The sequence below is a fragment of the Daphnia magna genome, linkage group LG6 (genome assembly GCF_020631705.1).
Source record: "Daphnia magna isolate NIES linkage group LG6, ASM2063170v1.1, whole genome shotgun sequence".
NCBI lineage: Eukaryota > Metazoa > Arthropoda > Branchiopoda > Diplostraca > Daphniidae > Daphnia > Daphnia magna.
In genome coordinates, this window is record NC_059187.1 from 2,402,550 (window position 1) to 2,421,784 (window position 19,235).

At 42.5% G+C, this 19,235-nt stretch overlaps 4 protein-coding genes across 4 annotated transcripts in view; all 4 read left to right on the forward strand.

Moving 5' to 3' along the window:
- Nucleotides 1-2,859, forward strand: part of LOC116925498 (calcium-activated chloride channel regulator 4) — a 4,173-nt gene extending 1,314 nt beyond the window's left edge. Inside the window, exons 5-13 of the mRNA XM_032932192.2 lie at nt 1-186; nt 280-368; nt 438-567; nt 644-777; nt 845-1,438; nt 1,507-1,756; nt 1,834-1,966; nt 2,034-2,375; nt 2,435-2,859. The exon at nt 1-186 is cut by the window's left edge and continues 63 nt beyond it. Coding sequence (XP_032788083.2) covers nt 1-186; nt 280-368; nt 438-567; nt 644-777; nt 845-1,438; nt 1,507-1,756; nt 1,834-1,966; nt 2,034-2,375; nt 2,435-2,772 — 2,196 coding nt within the window. The 3' untranslated portion in view covers nt 2,773-2,859. The remainder of the gene's footprint in view (nt 187-279; nt 369-437; nt 568-643; nt 778-844; nt 1,439-1,506; nt 1,757-1,833; nt 1,967-2,033; nt 2,376-2,434) is intronic.
- A 1,111-nt stretch (nt 2,860-3,970) lies between these two features.
- On the forward strand, nt 3,971-7,956 carry LOC116925497 (calcium-activated chloride channel regulator 1). The gene is made up of 13 exons (XM_032932191.2): nt 3,971-4,171; nt 4,240-4,374; nt 4,454-4,616; nt 4,681-4,970; nt 5,030-5,278; nt 5,385-5,473; nt 5,544-5,673; nt 5,737-5,870; nt 5,942-6,535; nt 6,604-6,853; nt 6,931-7,063; nt 7,131-7,472; nt 7,532-7,956. Exons 1-13 carry the CDS (start codon nt 4,004-4,006, stop codon nt 7,867-7,869), a joined length of 3,015 nt encoding a protein of 1,004 aa, XP_032788082.2. The 5' UTR covers nt 3,971-4,003; the 3' UTR covers nt 7,870-7,956.
- Nucleotides 7,957-8,763: 807 nt separating this feature from the next.
- LOC116925500 (calcium-activated chloride channel regulator 1-like) lies at nt 8,764-12,721 on the forward strand. Its single transcript, XM_032932193.2, is given in 14 exon segments — nt 8,764-8,971; nt 9,040-9,174; nt 9,253-9,415; nt 9,478-9,767; nt 9,826-10,074; nt 10,181-10,269; nt 10,339-10,468; nt 10,532-10,665; nt 10,737-10,782; nt 10,784-11,331; nt 11,400-11,649; nt 11,727-11,859; nt 11,927-12,265; nt 12,327-12,721. Coding segments are annotated over 14 exon segments (3,012 nt in total). The 5' UTR covers nt 8,764-8,803; the 3' UTR covers nt 12,665-12,721.
- A 1,949-nt stretch (nt 12,722-14,670) lies between these two features.
- LOC116925495 (calcium-activated chloride channel regulator 4) lies at nt 14,671-18,710 on the forward strand. The gene is given in 14 exon segments (XM_032932188.2): nt 14,671-14,876; nt 14,965-15,099; nt 15,188-15,350; nt 15,413-15,702; nt 15,763-16,011; nt 16,106-16,123; nt 16,125-16,195; nt 16,262-16,391; nt 16,455-16,588; nt 16,648-17,241; nt 17,353-17,602; nt 17,674-17,806; nt 17,873-18,205; nt 18,270-18,710. Coding segments are annotated over 14 exon segments (3,006 nt in total). The 5' UTR covers nt 14,671-14,708; the 3' UTR covers nt 18,608-18,710.
- The last annotated feature ends 525 nt before the right edge of the window (nt 18,711-19,235 follow it).

The window sequence follows — 19,235 nt, forward strand, 5'->3', positions numbered from 1 at the left end:
AAGCAAAACGCTGTTTGTAACACGCAAAGTGTATGGTCGGTAATCTCGAAGCACACCGATTTCACCGGCAATAACAATCCACCTGCCACCATCGCCAATGTCAAACCGACGTTCAACATAGTTCGAGTTTTGACCGGTGCTCGCTACGTTCTCGTTACTGACGTTTCTGGAAGCATGGACGATTATGTAAGCGCATTAGCACTTTTCTCATATAAGTTCAGAATTTTATTTTATGCATTGTTGGAAAAACATTTGAGGACAGACCTCTTTTACTTGTAGGATCGCATTACTAGATTAAACGAGGCGGCCCGCCGTTGGATTAAATACGATATTACCGAAGGCACTTCGTTGGGTATCGTCAAGTTCAGGTATTGCAAATCTCAACCACTCATATCCACTCACTTTGTAAATTTTTTTGTAATCTTGCGTTTGAAAAGTACATCGGCGACGATGCTTAGTGACTTGACTGTGGTGAATGATGATACACGCCAACAATTGATGGATAAAGTTCCGAACTATACGGAAGGCGGTACGTGTATAGGATGTGGTCTCCAGATAGCTCTAGATGTAAGTACAGCAGCACATTCACCTAAATCCGTATACCGGTCACCGCAACAGAAATAACTTTCCCTAATAAATTAAGATATTGGAACCTGGTGGTAAAGGAGGAGTGATCGTATTGGTGACTGATGGCTTGGAGAACGAGCATCCGTACATAGAGGAAATGTATCCCCGATTAATCGATGCTCAAGTTCAAGTTGTGTCTATCGCTTTCGGGTAAAATTTTAAAACTTATCAATGATCTATTTTTTGTTGACTGTTCATCTTCAACGATTAACCGTAGTGACGATGCTGAGGATGAAATTGAAGTTTTGGCTACCAAAACTAACGGGAAAAGTTATTTTATCAATGACGACGGGAACGATGACGAGCTGAACGACGCTTTCACCGGCTCATTGACTTATCAACCGGCCGTGCCTACCGGAGAGCTCACTGTCCTACTCTTCCAGAAAAAATACAAAAATGGCAACAGATTTGAAGATTCTGTCTTCGTCGATTTCACCATCGGCCGAAACCTAACCTTCCGCGTCGATTACACAAATCGATATTTCATTGACAGCTTTTCGGTAAACTCTCCTAGTGGCACAGTGTACGATAGCGTCACTTACGACAACAGCGCAAAATTGGCTTACATCATCATTCCCGGCCTAGCCGAAGAAGGCGAATGGAGATTCACGTTGAATGTCTACCAGGGATATCCTCAAGATTACGCCAATGTTATTGTCACGTCGAGATCAAGAACCGATTCAGCGGCGCCAATCACCGTCGAATGCTCCGTCCCGAGTGGAACGGTCGTCGAAGACGCTGCAGTCACACCTGTCCGTCTTGTGGCCGTTGTAAAACACGGACGTAACCGTGTCCTCGGAGCTAATGTCATGTACGTAATTCATCATCTAAAAATAAGGGGGACATGTTCAATAACAATCAATACTTTCCGCATTTCAGAGCTCACGTGGTGAGCCCCAATTCTGCCGATAACGTCGTCCAGTTAGAAGACAACGGAATCGGAGGGGATTTAACCGAAAACAATGGTATCTATTCAGGTTTTTACGTGGCCGTTTACAATGCCGGACGCTACACGTTGGTCTGTGAAGTCAATAGCGCGGAAGGGACTTACATCGACGATGGCGTAACGGCCCAACAACGAACCGCTATGGGTAACTTCGAACGTGTCCAGTCCGGAGGCGCTTTCAGGGTAAAAACAACCAACTTATTCGTACACTTTGACTGATGTCCGTTAAATTATTGTAAATTGATGATATCATTGGTAAGGTGGAGATCCCTATGACAACCATGTACCCACCGAGTCGAGTAACGGATTTGAAAGTTGTGGCTATGCAAGTAGATCAAATGTCTTTTAAAATTGAATGGACGGCCACTGGCGATGAACTCGATGTCGGAACTGGTAATTTTGCACTAAAGAAGTTCGCTTATTCCTTATAATAACTTATGTTTCTTTCAAAATGAAACAGCGTCTGCGTATCAGATAAAATATTCGACTACCTTCGATAGTTTGATGGACGACAATTTCGACTCAAGCTCGTCCGTGCAATTTGGATCGCAAGACATCATTGACGGCAGTATGCAACCGCTAGAATCCGGAAGCAAGCAAAACGTCACGCTCCGGCTTCCTTCGACGGCTGAAGACACCACGTATTACATCGCCCTGAGAATCATCAACAGCAACAACATGGCTAGCGACACTTCCAACGTCGTCTCCGTCCAAATTGTCCGTGTTAAACCACCACCGACACAGCCACCGCCAACTACGACCACTCTAGTGCCTCCCACTACATCCAGCAGCCTAACCGTTGGTATGCATTCTAATTTTCCAAACGAGAAAGGAAATATCATTAAATTCTTTATCTACCAGGATGCGATGGGGTATTGACGACCCCCAACGGACTGTTAACATCTCCCAACTACCCCGGCGCCTACCCCAATAACTACAACTGCCAATGGACCATTCAAGTGGATCGTACCTCGAAAATCCGTTTGACATTTAGCCATTTCGATACTGAAAGTCCATTTGACTACGTCGAGGTGTACGACGGATCTTCCGACTCTGCTACTCGGCTGTTGAAGCACAGCGGATTTACTGTGCCCAACGCACCTGTTAGTTCCTCGTCCAACAAAATGCTGGTGCGTTTTGTCACCGATTCCACCGGAAATAATTTTAGAGGATGGAGGGCTACCTACACGATTGCTTAATTATAACATGAACAACCATGATATGATTCCCCCCTTTTTTTCCTTAACAAGATTATTGATCAAATACATATACTTTTATCAGCATGACACGTCACCTAACGTCTAAAACTTACCTGTTTTTATCTGAAGATAAGTTGAAGTGATGGCCGGGAAGTTGGACAACGTCCATCGCTGACTTGAATTTGGACCCGTATTCATTGCATTGGTCTGTCTACGATATGGTGCAATTAAAAGAAATATTTTTGTTCACAAATGCAAGTTTATTACCCTTACTTTGTATTGTTCACGTTGAGTTTCCAATCCCTTGCCTGTTGCTTGTGCAGACGTACTGCAGACTTCTGAAAGACGAACAAGATCGTAATACCATCATGAGACGTTGTCAACTCGTCTTTGAAATGTATGAAATTTCGGGAAGCTATGGAATAAAGTTTATTCCATAGTTTTCCGTTAAGTTCCGTAAATTACAAAAAAGGCTTATTTAGTTCTGTATGGTGTAAAGAAATGAAGGAGAAAAAAAAGGAGGCGGCCCCAAACCAATTTTTTAAAAAAAAAAAAAAAAAAAAAAAAAAAAAAAATTTTGGGGGGGAAAAAAGGTTTTAAAAATTTTTTTGTAGAAAAAGGAAAAAAAAAAAAAAAATTTTTTTTTATTAAAAAAATTTCATAAAAAATGGGGGGAAAAAAAAAAAAGGGGGGGGGGGGGAAAAAAAAATCCTCCCTTTTTTTTTTTTTTTTTTTTTTTTTTTTTTTATTTTTTTTTTTTTTTGTATGGGTAACACTATTTTATAAAATAATTTTCATTGTGTGATGAAATTTATAATGTTCATAAACAATGAGCTTTCACGTCTGATAAACCGTTTTCCTCAACCAATCAAGCGCCTACCAAAGTCCGAATCCTGACAACTGCATATTTCTCAACTTTCTGAACCGATACACGTCAAAGCACTTTTAGCATTTCGAAATCATCCGTCTATTCAGACACTTGGTTAACCAAATCTGACTCATGTTCAGGGGCTTTTTTTTTTTAAATTCTCCTAATCGCAAAAATGGAGAGAAAATCCCCTTTTAACTGTCAATCAAATATCAACATTTACTTAATGGTCTTAGTCTAGTTTTATCACCAAATTCATTTTTTTTTCTGTTATGTCCCGATCGGTTTGATTGAGCCAATACGCCTATATAAACGCGATTGAAAACTTAGAATTTCAATCCATTCGATCCCCAGCTCCACAACATGGCGGTCTTCCGTCATCTTCCACTTCTACTGGTCCTCTACGGTTTTTTCGGCTTCACTTTCAGTAGCCGGGTAAGCATCACCCACAACGGTTATAATGACCTAGTCGTAGCGATTTCTCCCGATGTCCAGCCAGATCAAGCTGCTGATTTGCTGTATAACATTCAGGTGCAGTAGCTTTTTGTTTTAAAAACAATTAAAAAGTTCAAACAAATTAGCTTTTAATTTTCATACAGAGAATCATCACCGAGGCTTCGGCTGATTTGTATGTAGCTACACGACAAAGATCCTACATCCAGTCGGTGCAAATTCTAATTCCACAGACGTGGGTAAACATCACGGCAAACGCAAGCACTTGGGAGACCTTTCAGGTACGTGCAAAAGCATTTGAATTCATTTCATTTCATTAAAAAGAAACTGCACAATGTCACATGACTATAAACGTTTCAGGACGCTGAAATTCAAATTGACCATCCAAATTGGAAATATGGTGATATGCCCTACACCGTTCAACTAGGTGGATGCGGCGATCCTGGCCAGTACATTCATTGGACTCCAAATTATGTCAACACTTTCGATTACGATACCACAAAATCGCAGTTTGGTCCAGCTGGTAGGCTGTTCTATTCCATTCATGTTTTAGAAACAACCTTCAGCTATACACATTCAAAACGCAGGTAAACTTTTCGTGAGGGAATGGGCCCGACTACGCTACGGTGTTTTTGAAGAGCACGGCTACACCGGTGCTGACACTACTTTCCCGACCTTCTATCGGCCAGGAACTGCCCAGCAGTCAGCTGATATGGTGCCCAATGTTTGCTCACACGAACCAGTTGACTTCTTGGTTGACTACGGTTGCGGTGTTGACCAGGAAACGGGCCTTTACGATTCGAATTGCACGTACAGTTTTCCGAATTCATTTAAGCCAACATCATCTATCCTGTCCGACAACAGAATGCTCTCCTCGGTGCCTCAATATTACAATAACCTTTCTTAATAAGGTAACTTATCGTTTTTGTTATTCAGGCGACGCATTTCTGCGATGACGATCCATCCAGCCTTCACAAACACAACCGAGAAGCACCTAACAAGCAAAACGCTGTTTGTGACACGCAAAGTGTTTGGTCGGTAATTTCGAAGCACGCCGATTTCGCCGGCAATAACAATCCACCTGCCACCATCGCCAATGTCAAACCGACGTTCAACATAGTTCGAGTTTTGACCGGTGCTCGCTACGTTCTCGTTACTGACGTTTCTGATAGCATGTACAGTTATGTAAGCCCATAAGCAGATTTTCAAATTAAGTTCAGAGTTTTCTTTAAGTATTGTCGGAAAAATGTTTGAGTGTGGACGTCTTATACGAGTACGACTTTCCTTATAGAATCGCATCGGGAGATTAAACGAGGCGGCCCGCCGTTGGATTAAATATGATATTACCGAAGGCACTTCGTTGGGTATCGTCAAGTTCAGGTAAAACAAATTTCCACTACTTACTACATCCATTCACTTTGTAAATTTTCGTAATCTTTCGTTTGAAAAGTACATCAGCGACGATGCTGAGTGGCATGACTGTGGTGAATAGTGAGACACGCCAACAATTGATGGATAAAGTTCCGAACTATACGGAAGGCGGTACGTGTATAGGATGTGGTCTCCAGATAGCTCTAGATGTAAGTACCATATTCACCAAAATCCTTACTACTCACCGCTTAAACTTCCTCGAATCCATTTAGTTGTTGGAACCTGGTGGTAAAGGAGGAGTGATCGTATTGGTGACTGATGGCGTGGAAAACGTGAGGCCGTACATAGAGGACATGTATCCCCAATTAATCGATGCTCAAGTTCAAGTCGTGTCTATCGCTTTTGGGTATAATTTAAGAGCTTTTTCCATCATCTACTTTTTGATTACTAATCAACTGATCATCTTTACTGGTTTAGTCGCGATGCTGAGACGGAAATCGAAGTTTTGGCTACCAAAACTAACGGGAAAAGTTATTTTATCAATGACTACGGGAACGATGATGAGCTGAACGACGCTTTCACCGGTTCATTGACTTATCAACCGGCCGTGCCTTCCGAAGAGCTCACTGTCCTACTCTTCCAGGAAAAATACAAAAATGGCAACAAATTTGAAGATTCTGTCTTCGTCGATTTCACCGTCGGCCGAAACCTAACCTTCCGCGTCGACTACACAAACAGAAATTACATTGTGAGCTTCTCTGTTCAATCGCCTAGTGGCCAAGTGTACAACCAGGTTACCTATGACGGCAGCGCCAAATTGGCTTACATCATCATTCCCGGCCTAGCCGAAGAAGGCGAATGGAGATTCACGTTGACTGTGAACTCGGCTTATTCCCAAGATTACGCCAGTGTTATTGTCACATCAAAATCAAGAACCGATTCAGCGGCGCCAATCACCGTCGAATGCTCCGTCCCGAGCGGAACGGTCGTCGAAAACGCCGCTGTCATGCCGGTCCGTCTTGTGGCCGTTGTCACACAAGGACGTAACCGTGTCATCGGAGCCAATGTCATGTACGTAATTAATCACCTTTTTAAAATAGGAGCATTTTCAATAACGTTCAATACTTTCTTCCTTTCAGAGCTCACGTGGTGAGACCGGATTCTGCCGATCAAATCATCAAGTTAGAAGACAACGGAGTCGGTGCGGATACAACCAAAAACGACGGTATCTACTCACGTTTTTACGTGGCCCTTAACATCCCCGGACGCTACACGTTGGTCTGTGAAGTCAATAGTACGCAAGGGACTTACATCGACGATGGTGTAACTATCCAACAACGAACCGCTATGGGTAACTTCGAACGTGTCCAGTCCGGAGGCGCTTTCAGGGTAAATACAACCAACTTATTCGTACACTTTCACTGATGTCCGTTGAATTGTTAAAAATTGATGATATCTTTTGTTAGGTGGAAATCCCCATGTCAACTACCTACCCACCAAGTCGAGTAACGGATTTGAAAGTGGTGGCTATGCAAGTTGATCAAATGTCTTTTAAAATTGAATGGACGGCCACTGGCAATCAACTCGATGTCGGGACTGGTAATTTTGCACTAAAGAAGTTCGCTTATTCCTTATAATAACTTACGTTTTTTTCAAAATGAAACAGCGTCTGCGTATCAGATAAAATATTCGACTACCTTCGATAGTTTGATGGACGACAATTTCGACTCAAGCTCGTCCGTGCAATTTGGATCGCAAGACATCATTGACGGCAGTATGCAACCACTGGAATCCGGAAGCAAGCAAAACGTCACGCTCCGGCTTCCTTCGACGGTTGAAGACGCCACGTATTACATCGCCCTGAGAGCCATCAACAGCAACAATGTGGCTAGCAACACTTCCAACGTTGTCTCCGTCCAAATTGTCCGTGTTAAACCACCACCGACACAGCCACCGCCAACTACGACCACTCTAGTGCCTCCCACTACATCCAGCAGCCTAACAGTTGGTATGCATTCTAGTTTTCCAAACGAGAAAGGAAATATCATTAAATTCTTTATCTACCAGGATGCGATGGGGTATTGACGACCCCCAACGGATTGTTAACATCTCCCAACTACCCCGGCGCCTACCCCAATAACTACAACTGCCAATGGACCATTCAAGTGGATCGTACCTCGAAAATCCGTTTGACATTTAGCCATTTCGATACTGAAAGTCCATTTGACTACGTCGAGGTGTATGACGGATCTTCCGACTCTGCTACTCGGCTGTTGAAGCACAGCGGATTTACAGTGCCCAACGCACCTCTTAGTTCCTCGTCCAACAAAATGCTGGTGCGCTTCGTCACCGATTCCACCGGAAATAATTTTAGAGGATGGAGGGCCACCTACACGATTGCTTAATTATAACATGAACAACGATGATATGATTCCCCCCTTTTTTTCCTTAACAAGATTATTGATCAAATACATATACTTTTATCAGCATGACACGTCCCCTAACGTCTAAAACTTACCTGTTTTTATCTGAAGATAAGCTGAAGTGATGGCCGAGAAGTTGGGCAACGTCCATCGCTGACTTGAATTTGGACCCGTGTTCATTGCATCGGTCTGTCTACGATATGGTGCAATTAAAAGAAATATTTTTTTCATAAATGCAAGTTTATTAACTCTTACTTTGAATTGTTCACGTTGAGTTGCCAATCCCTTGCCTGTTGCTTGTGCAGACGTACTGCAGACTTCTGAAAGACGAACAAGATCGTAATACCATCATGAGACGTTGTCAACTCGTCTTTGAAATGTATGAAATTTCGGGAAGCTATGGAATAACGAATAAGTTTGATGTTCCGTATATTACAAGATTTACTTAGTTCTGTATGGCTAACACTATTTTATAAAATAATTTTCACCGTGTGATGAAATTTATAATGTTCATAAACAATGAGCATTCACGTCTGAAAAACAGCTTTCCTCAACCAATCAAGCGCCTGTCAAAGTCTGAATCCCGACAACTGTATATTTTTCAACTTTCTGAACCGATACACGTCAAAGCACTTCTAGCATTTTGAAATCATCCGTCTATTTATACACTTGTTGAACCAAATCTGACAAATGTTCAGGTTTTTTTTTTTTTGTTATTATTCTAATCGCAAAAATGGAAAGAAAATCCCCTTTTAACTGTCAATCAAATATCAACATTTACTTAATGGTCTTAGTCTAGTTTTATCACCAATTTTTTTTTCTGTTATGTCTCAATCGGTATGATTGAGCTAATACGCCTATATAAACGCGATTGAAAACTTAGAATTTCAATCCATTCGATCCCCAGCTCCACAACATGTCGGTCTTCCGTCACCTTCCACTTCTACTGGTCCTCTACGGTTTTTTCGGCTTCACTTTCAGTAGCCGGGTAAGCATCACCCACAACGGCTATAGTGACCTAGTCGTAGCGATTTCTCCCGATGTCCACCCAGATCAAGCTGCTGATTTGCTCTATAACATTCAGGTGCAGTAGTTTTTTATTTTAAAAACAATTAAAACGTTCAAACAAATTAGCTTTTAATTTTCTTACAGAGAATTATCACCGAGGCTTCGGCTGATTTGTATGCAGCTACACGGCAAAGATCCTATATCCAGTCGGTGCAAATTCTAATTCCACAGACGTGGGTAAACATCACGGCAAACGCAAGCACTTGGGAGACCTTTCAGGTACGTGCAAAAGCATTTGAATTCATTTCATTTCATTAAAAAAAACTGCACAATGTCACATGACTATAAACGATTCAGGACGCTGAAATTCAAATTGACCATCCAAATTGGCAATATGGTGATATGCCATACACCGTTCAACTAGGCGGATGCGGCGATCCTGGCCAGTACATTCATTGGACTCCAAATTATGTCAACACTTTCGATTACGATACCACAAAATTGCAGTTTGGTCCAGCTGGTAGGCTGTTCTATTCCATTCATGTTTTCGAAACAACCTTCAGCTACACATTCAAAACGCAGGTAAACTTTTCGTGAGGGAATGGGCCCGACTGCGCTACGGTGTTTTTGAAGAGCACGGCTACACAGGTGCTGACTCTGCTTTCCCAACCTTCTATCGGCCAGGATCTGCCCAGCAGTCAGCTGATATGGTGCCCAATGTTTGCTCCAACATACCAGTTGACTTTACGGTTCTCTACGGTTGCGGTGTTGACCCGCAAACGGGCCTTTACGATTCGAATTGCATGTACAGTTTTCCGGATACATTTAAGCCAACATCATCTATCCTATCCGACAACAGAATGCTCTCCTCGGTACCTCTAGATTACAATTGACTTTCTCAATAAGGTAACTTATCGTTTTGCTATTTAGACGGCGCATTTCTGTGACGACGATCCATCCAGCCTTCACAAACACAACCAAGAAGCACCTAACAAGCAAAACGCTGTTTGTGACACGCAAAGTGTTTGGTCGGTAATTTCGAAGCACGCCGATTTCGCCGGCAATAACAATCCGCCTGCCACCATCGCCAATGTCATCCCGACGTTCAACATCGTTCGCGTTTTGACCGGTGCTCGCTACGTTCTCGTTACTGACGTTTCCGGAACCATGGGCAGATATGTAAGCCCATTAGCAGATTTTAAAATTAAGCTCAGAATTTTTTTAAAGCATTGTCTGAAAAATATTTGAGTGCGGACGTCTTATACGAGTACGACTTTTCTTATAGAATCGCATCGGGAGATTAAACGAGGCGGCCCGCCGTTGGATAAAATATGATATTACCGAAGGCACTTCGTTGGGTATCGTCAAGTTCAGGTACAACAAATTTCAACCACTCATATCCACTCACTTTGTAAATTTTTTTGTAATCTTGTGCTTGAAAAGTACATCGGCGACGATGCTTAGTGACTTGACTGTGGTGAATGATAATACACGCCAACAATTGATGGATGAAGTTCCGAACCATACGGAAGGCAATACGTGTATAGGATGTGGTCTCCAGAAAGCTTTAGATGTAAGTACCATATTCACCAAAATCCTTACTACTCACCGCTTAAACTTCCTCGAATCCATTTAGATGTTGAAACCTGATGGAAAAGGAGGAGTAATCATATTGGTGAATGATGGCTTGGAAAACGTGAGGCCGTTTATAGCCGATTTGTATCCCCAATTAATCGATGCTAAAGTTAAAGTCGTGTCTATCGCTTTAGGGTAGAAGTTAAGAGCTTTTTCAATCATCTACTTTTTGATTACTAATCAACTGATCATCTTTAATGGTTTAGTCATGATGCTGAGACGGAAATCGAAGTTTTGGCTACCAAAACTAACAGGGAAAAGTTATTTTATCAATGACTACGGGAACGATGATGAGCTTAACGACGCTTTCACCGGTTCATTGACTTATCAACCGGCCGTGCCTTCCGAAGAGCTCACTGTCCTACTTTTCCAGGAAAAATACCAAAATGGCAACAAATTTGAAGATTCTGTCTTCGTCGATTTCACCATCGGCCGAAACCTAACCTTCCGCGTCGATTACACAAATCGATATTTCATTGACAGCTTTTCGGTAAACTCTCCTAGTGGCAAAGTGTACAACCAGGTTACCTATGACAACAGCGTAAAATTGGCTTTCATCATCATTCTCGGCCTAGCCGAAGAAGGGGAATGGAGATTCTCGTTGACTGTGAACTCGACTTATTCTCAAGATTACGCCAGTGTTATTGTCACATCAAAATCAAGAACCGATTCAGCGGCGCCAATCACCGTCGAATGCTCCGTCCCGAGCGGAACGGTCGTCGAAAACGCAGCTGTCATGCCGGTCCGTCTTGTGGCCGTTGTCACACAAGGACGTAACCGTGTCATCGGAGCCAATGTCATGTACGTAATTGATCACCTTTTCAAAATAGGAATATTTTCAATAACGTTCAATACTTTCCGCCTTTCAGAGCTCACGTGGTGAGACCGGATTCTGCCGATCAAGTCATCAAGTTAGAAGACACCGGAGTCGGTGCGGATACAACCAAAAACGACGGTATCTACTCACGTTTTTACGTGGCCCTTAACATCCCCGGACGCTACACGTTGGTCTGTGAAGTCAATAGTACGCAAGGGACTTACATCGACGATGGTGTAACTATCCAACAACGAACCGCTATGGGTAACTTCGAACGTGTCCAGTCCGGAGGCGCTTTCAGAGTAAGTGCAACCAACTTATTCGTACACTTTCACTGATGTCCGTTAAATTATTGTAAATTGATGATATCATTGGTAAGGTGGAAATCCCTATGTCAACTAACTACCCACCAAGTCGAGTAACGGATTTGAAAGTGGTGGCTATGCAAGTCGATCAAATGTCTTTGACGATTGAATGGACGGCTCCTGGCGATCAACTCGATGTCGGAACTGGTATTATTCCATTAAATACATTCGCTTATTCGTTATAGTAACTGATGTTTGTTTGAAAATGAAACAGCATCTGCGTATCAGATAAAATATTCGACCACATTCGATAGTCTGATGGACGACAATTTCGACTCAAGCTCGTCCGTGCAATTTGGATCGCAAGACATCATTGACGGCAGTATGCAACCGCTGGAGTCCGGAAGCAAACAACGCGTCTCGCTCCGGCTTCCTTCGACGGCTGAAAACACCACGTATTACGTCGCCCTGAGAGCCATTAACAACAACAACGTGGCTAGCAACACTTCCAACGTCGTCTCCGTCCAAATTGTCCGTGTTAAACCACCACCGACACAGCCACCAACTACGACCACTCAAGTGCCTCCCACTACATCCAGCAGCCTAACAGTTGGTATGCATTCTAGTTTTCTAAACGAGAAAGGAAATATCATTAAATTCTTTATCTACTATAGGATGCGATGGAGTATTGACGACCTCCAGCGGATTGTTAACATCTCCCAACTACCCGGGTGCCTACATCAATAACTACAACTGCCAATGGACCATTCAAGTCGATCCTGCCTCGAAAACCAATTTGACATTTAGCCATTTCGATATTGAAAGTCCATTTGACTACGTCGAGGTGTACGACGGATCTTCCGTCTCTGCCACTCTGCTTTTGAAGCACACCGGATCGACCGTGCCCAGCGCATCCGTTGTTTCCTCGTCCAACGTAATGCTGGTGCGTTTCGTAACTGATTCCACCGGCAATTATTTCAGAGGATGGAGGGCTACCTACACTGTCGCTTAATTATGTCATGCACAGCTATTGATCAAATACATAGACTTTTAGCAGCATTAAACGTCACCTAACGTCTAGGACTTAATTGTTTTATTTGAAGAAAAGCTGAGGCGATGGCCATGAAGCAACGTCCATCGCTGACTTGAATTTGAAGCCGTTAATCACTGCACTGGTTTGTTTACGAAACGTTGGCGACTTTAAAAAATTTATCTTTGTGCACAGACTTTCGAGGGTAAGGTACAATAAATGGCGTAATTTTAGTAACCCATCCTTTGCAGTGGTCCATCTCTCGCACACTATTCACGTTGAGTTGCCAACCTCTTGCCTGTGCTTGCGTAGACGTACTGTAGAGTTCAGACTAATTTTGTCAAACAAATTGGACGTTGTCAAATCATCGTTTAGATGATGCGGAATTTCGGGAACGATGGCACATATTGTTCCAGCATTCGCCAATTATGAGAATAATTCAATTGCACACTGCCATTTTTTTAAAATTCAATGTCGTGATACACTTTCACTCTATTGCTCAGTGCTAGTAATTTAACAGTTTGGACGTAATGGTGGTATCTTTTTATGCTAAGTTGTGGCTCTTAATTTTACTGAACGCTTTACCTTGGTATGTCAAACCAATTGCACGTATCAACTTAAACCCATAACGGTATAGCCGTGGAAGGCAGCCAACTTGCGATCTACCAAATCATCGTTAATCTTCCTCAAAAATTAACACTTAAACAACGACGACCTATTTAATGTCATATTTAAAAACTTAGATGGCCTTACCTTGCACAGCTTGGCTGCTCCATTAATTTATTTGGCCTTTCCAGTTATTTTTGAACCGCTAATTATGCTTGATTGCGACAGCGTGCGTCGTACGAGAAAACAGCAATTTTTGATAATTCATAATAGAACTGTAAACGAGGGGCCATTGAATTTTATTTCTCACTTGTTGACAATGAAAATTTTCCGTGATTGCTAAACACTTGCGGGAAATAACGCGCAGAAATGTGCAATGCATAAAACTTGTATAGCTCACCACACTAGCGTGTAAGTTGATAGCTTTGTGTTAGGTTCAACCGCATCTAAACATAAAGCCAAAGATAAATCCCATAAACGTGCAATTAATAAGTATAAGCCACGTAGTTTTCTTCCTCTATCTGTGGTTTGGAAAAACGTGTTTTTATTGCAAGGGGAAATCCTTCAAAGCAGATAAATGCAAAAGGCCATAAACATTTTACGACGCACATGTCTTAAAATGGAATTGAAGTTATCAAAAAATGTTTACTTAGACCATAGAGGAGAAAATGTTAATAATCCACTTATTAATGCTGCCAACGTACGCCCGGACTTAACTGGGATTTTCAGTCCAGCTCTTCATTCCGTATGAACCAACTAACGAAACACATTCTACACCTGTCGATTTTAAAGGCTTTTTTTTTTCTCCTGAAATTACATAATTTAAATATTTTATGGTTTGCTAACCCTGCCCAAGTTTTCTTTTCTTTTGCTGGCCCCTTCCTTTGCACTTTTTACAAATACGTTCTTACCGGAACCCCTTCTTACGTCACGTCTAAAAAGCAGCGAAAAGGTTGTGATCACGCAAAAAAAAAGGATGGGCCGTCATATCAAAACCAGAAATGCTAATGCGTCGGAATTCAAGTTAGAATCGAACATCCAAAATTATAATCGCACTTAAAGATGATGTTTTCCATTGTTTTAGAAGAAAATTGTCTTAATTTTGCTTTTAGCGGATTTTCCTTTCATTTTGACGGTTTGGCTTTAAAACGGCTGTTTGCAAATCCACATCGATTGTAAAACATTTGCCGACGAGCAAGATAAACTTTAATTTTCAGTTAGATTCAGTTCATACCGAATCGGTGGGAATCCCGGGAAAAGCGACCAAACACACTGCTTTTCCTGCAATAAAATATTTCAACAGGTGATTAGTCAGCAACATTGAGACACGTATTTTCGCTCGGCACCTTTGATTGCGTGAATATATAAACGGGTTTTCAAATTTCGATTTCTATCCATTGAGCTCTCCAAGCACAACAACATGGCTGTCTTCAATCGTCTCCTTGTTCTACTGATTGTCTATTGCTCTTTCGGTTTCGCACTAGGAAGCCGAGTGAGCATCACCAACAACGGCTATCGCGACATCGTCGTGGCCATTTCACCTGACGTCCAGCAGGACAAAGCTGTTTACTTGTTGTCTAACATTCAAGTACAAAAAATACATTTATCTCTAAAAGCAATTTGCAAGGCTCCGCTTAAACTTTTAATTGTTTGATACGATGAATTTTGGTTTGCAGACAATCATCACCCAGGCTTCGGCTGATTTGTATGCAGCTACACGACAAAGATCCTACATCCAGTCGGTGCAAATTCTAATTCCACAGACGTGGGTAAACATCACGACCAATTCCAGCACTTGGGAGACCTTCCAGGTAAATGCAAAAGCATTTGAATTCATTTCTACGTATACAACAAAGCCTGGAACGCTTTCTTATTATGTGGATCTATCGAACGTTTCAGGACGCTGAAATTCAAATCGACCTTCCAAATTCGAAATACGGTGACAGGCCGTATACCGTGCAATTAGGCGGATGCGGCGATCCTGGCCAGTACATTCATTGGACGCCAAATTATGTCTTGAATTCCAGTTCCAGCCAAATGCAATCTCAATTCGGCCCAGCAGGTAAAGTATTTCTTGTCTCAGCGATGCATCGATCGCTATACCTCAGTTTTGAGCGTATACAGGCAAAGTGTTCGTGAAGGAATGGGCCCGACTTCGCTACGGTGTTTTTGAAGAGCACGGCTACACAGGTGCGGACACTACTTTCCCAACCTTCTATCGGCCAGGATCTGCCCAGCAGTCAGCTGATATGGTGCCCAATGTTTGCTCCAACGTACCAGTTGGCTTTACGGTTGACTACGGTTGCGGGGTGGACCCTCAAACAGGCCTTTACAATTCAAATTGCATGTATAGTTTTACGAATACGTTTAAGCCAACGTCATCCATCATGTCTGACAACAGAATGCTCTCCTCGGTACCTCAACATTAAACTTTACTTTTCTTTCAAAAGAGACTTATCGTTTTTGTTATTCAGGCAACGCATTTCTGCGATGACGATCCATCCAGCCTTCACAAACACAACCGAGAAGCACCGACCAAGCAAAACGCTGTTTGTGACACGCAAAGTGTTTGGTCGGTAATTTCGAAGCACGCCGATTTCGCCGGCAATAACAATCTACCTGCCACCATCGCCAATGTCAAACCGACGTTCAACATAGTTCGAGTTTTGACCGGTGCTCGCTACGTTCTCGTTACTGACGTTTCCTCAAGCATGCGCAGTCATGTAAGCATCACAGCAGCTTTCTGAATAAGTTAAGATTTTTTTTTAAGCATCATTATTACAAAATAAAAATGATGTATGATTGTTTTCTTTGCAGAATCGAATCGGGAGATTATAACGAGGCGGCCCGTCGTTGGATCAAATACGATGTTAGAAATGGCACTTCTTTGGGTATCGTCCAATTCAGGTACAACAAATTTCGACCCCTCACATCCATTCACTTTTAAATCGTCGTAATCTTTCATTTGAAAAGTACATCGGCGACGATGCTGAGTGGCATGACTGTGGTGAATAGTGAGACACGCCAACAATTGATGGATAAAGTTCCGACCAGTACAGAAGTCTATACGTGTATAGGATGTGGTCTCCAGATGGCTCTAAATGTAAGTACCATATTCACCAAAATCCTTACTAGTCACCGCTTAAACTTCCTCGAATCCATTTAGATGTTGAAATCTGGTGGTAAAGGAGGAGTGATCGTATTGGTGACTGACGGCTCGGAAAACATGCGGCCGTACATAGAGGCTATGTATCCCCAATTAATCGATGCTCAAGTTCAAGTCGTGTCTGTCGCATTCGGGTAATATTCTACTAATCAATGACTCATATTTTCACCTACTAATAGTCTCCGTGATGAAGTCGCAATGCTGAGAATAAAATGGAAAATTTGGCTACCAAAACCAACGGGAAAAGTTACTTCATCAACGACAACGGTCAAAACGACGAACTGAACGACGCTTTCACCGGTTCATTAACCTATCAACCGGCCGTGCCTTCTGATGAACTTACCGTTATTCTCTTCCAACAAAAATACCAAAAAAACATCCAGTTTGAAGATTTTGTCACCGTCGACTTCACCGTCGGCCGATCCCTTACCTTCCGTCTCGAATATACAAATCGCAATTACATTGTGAGCTTCTCTGTACAATCGCCTAGCGGCCAAGATTACAACCAGGTCACCTATGACGACACCGCAAAATTGGCTTACATCATCATTCCCGACCTTGCCGAAGAAGGAGATTGGAAATTCACGCTGACTGTGACCTCTGCTTATTCTCAAGATTACGCCAGCGTTATCGTCACATCAAAATCGAGAGTCGATTCAGCGGCGCCAATCACCGTCGAATGCTCCGTCCCGAGTGGAACGGTCGTCTACAATGCTTCCGCTACTGCCGTCCGTCTTGTGGCCGTTGTCAAGCAAGGCCGTAACCGTGTCATCGGAGCTAACGTCAGGTAGCATTAAAAATTTTCATGATCATCCCAGCATCTCGATTTAGTCTTTCTCTATACGCTTGTTTTTACGTTAAAGAAAAACGTCATTCAGATAATTGTTCTCTTACTCAGGGCTTACATAGAAGCGCCTAACGCTGCACTTGAAGTAGTCGATTTGGAAGACACTGGCGTCGGAGCCGACACCAACAAAAATGACGGTATCTATTCACGCTACTACGTGGCCCTTAGTCTTACTGGACGCTACACTTTGGTGTGTAAAGTCAACAGCACCCAGACGACTTACATCGAAAACGGTTCGACCGCACGACAACGATCCGCTATGGGAAATTTCAACCGCGTCCAATCCGGTGGCGCTTTTAGGGTAAAAGAGAAAGAAAATTCATTCGTTATGTTAAAGACTCTTTGTAATTCAAAGTTAATAACGACTTTAAGGTGGAACAGCCAAAAAGAAATCCCTACCCACCCAGTCGAGTCACGGATTTAAAAGTCGTAGCAATGCAAGTTGATCAAATGTCTTTGACCATTGAATGGACGGCCTCTGGTGACGAACTCGATGTTGGAACGGGTATTACATTCCAATTAATTATCACCCTTTTCTACCTGTAATTTGCACCTATTTTTTTTTAACTAGCGTCTGCATATCAGATCAAATATTCGACTACGTTTGACAATCTGATGGACAACAATTTCGATTCAAACGTGGCTGTGCAATTTCAATCGCATGACGTCATCGATGGCAGCTTGCAACCGCTGGAATCCGGCAACAAGCAACGCGTGTCCCTCCGGCTTCCTTCAACGGCTGACGACGTGACATATTATGTCGCTCTAAGAGCTGTTAACAATAAAGGGTTACCTAGCCTCACTTCCAATGTCGTCTCAGTCAAAATTGTTGCTGTGAAACCACCGCCAACGCAACCACCGACCACTCTAGCGCCTCCCCCTACATCCAGCAGCTTAACCGCTGGTATCTATTCGAATTATCCCACCGAGAAAGGAATAAATATCATTAAATTCCTTCTCTTTACCAGGATGCAATGGAGTATTGACGACCTCCAGCGGATTGTTAACATCTCCCAACTACCCCGGCGTCTACCCCAATAACTACAACTGCCAATGGACCATACGATTGGCACCTGGCTCCAAAATCCGTTTGACTTTTAGCCATTTTGCAATCGAAAGTCCTTTCGACTACGTGGAGGTGTACGATGGATCTTCCATCTCTACTACTCGGCTTTTGAAGCACAGCGGATCGACCCTGCCCAGCGCATCCATTGTTTCCTCGTCGAACGTAATGCTGGTACGTTTCGTCACCGATTCCACTGGCAATTATTTCAGAGGATGGAGGGCTACCTACACGCTCGCCTAACAATGTCCTTTTTATTTGAATACGTGATTAGACTTTGGTGATGTAAACCTTCTTTATGGTCAACAATATTATTGATTCAATACATAGATTTTTAGCAGCATCAGTAAATTGATTCACATACCGTTTCCTTCTTGTTCACGATCACTTTTCTTTGAAATTTTGTAATCAACATAAATCTTTTACTGTTTAGCTATGGGAAGTTGGCTGCTTGCTGACTTTTGCAATGTTTGAAATGCAAAGAATTACAGATGGCCGTGACATCGTTGAGACCCAAAAACAGATGAAACAACACTTTTCCTTGGAAGAACTTGGACGCTATTGAAAACCAATTCAGCTAAAACGGTAGAAAAAGATGCGAACTAGACCCGTGTCCTTTATCGTGCCCTTGCCTTTGGACGTTTGCAAAAAAAAAAAAAAAGTCCAAAAATTCAAACCAAAAGCTGAAAATTCAAGGCTACTTAATAACTTCCTTGCTTTTCGTCGACACATTTCCAACGGGAAGGGTAAGGTAAAAGACCCAGTTTTCGTTCCCGTCCTTCTCAATCGCTTTCTACCCTAAACCTGTGTTCTTCTGCATTGGATTCCCAACCTTACGGCTAGTTTGGTATTACGTAAAAGCATTGAGATC

Excerpts from the sequence above, each read along its gene's own strand:
- LOC116925497 (XM_032932191.2), top strand. The coding sequence starts at position 4,004 with ATGGCGGTCTTCCGTCATCTTCCACTTCTACTGGTCCTCTACGGTTTT. Across the intron at positions 5,871-5,941 it reads GTCGTGTCTATCGCTTTTGG|TCGCGATGCTGAGACGGAAA; the intron begins GTATAATTTAAG and ends TTACTGGTTTAG. Across the intron at positions 6,536-6,603 it reads GTCATCGGAGCCAATGTCAT|AGCTCACGTGGTGAGACCGG; the intron begins GTACGTAATTAA and ends TCTTCCTTTCAG.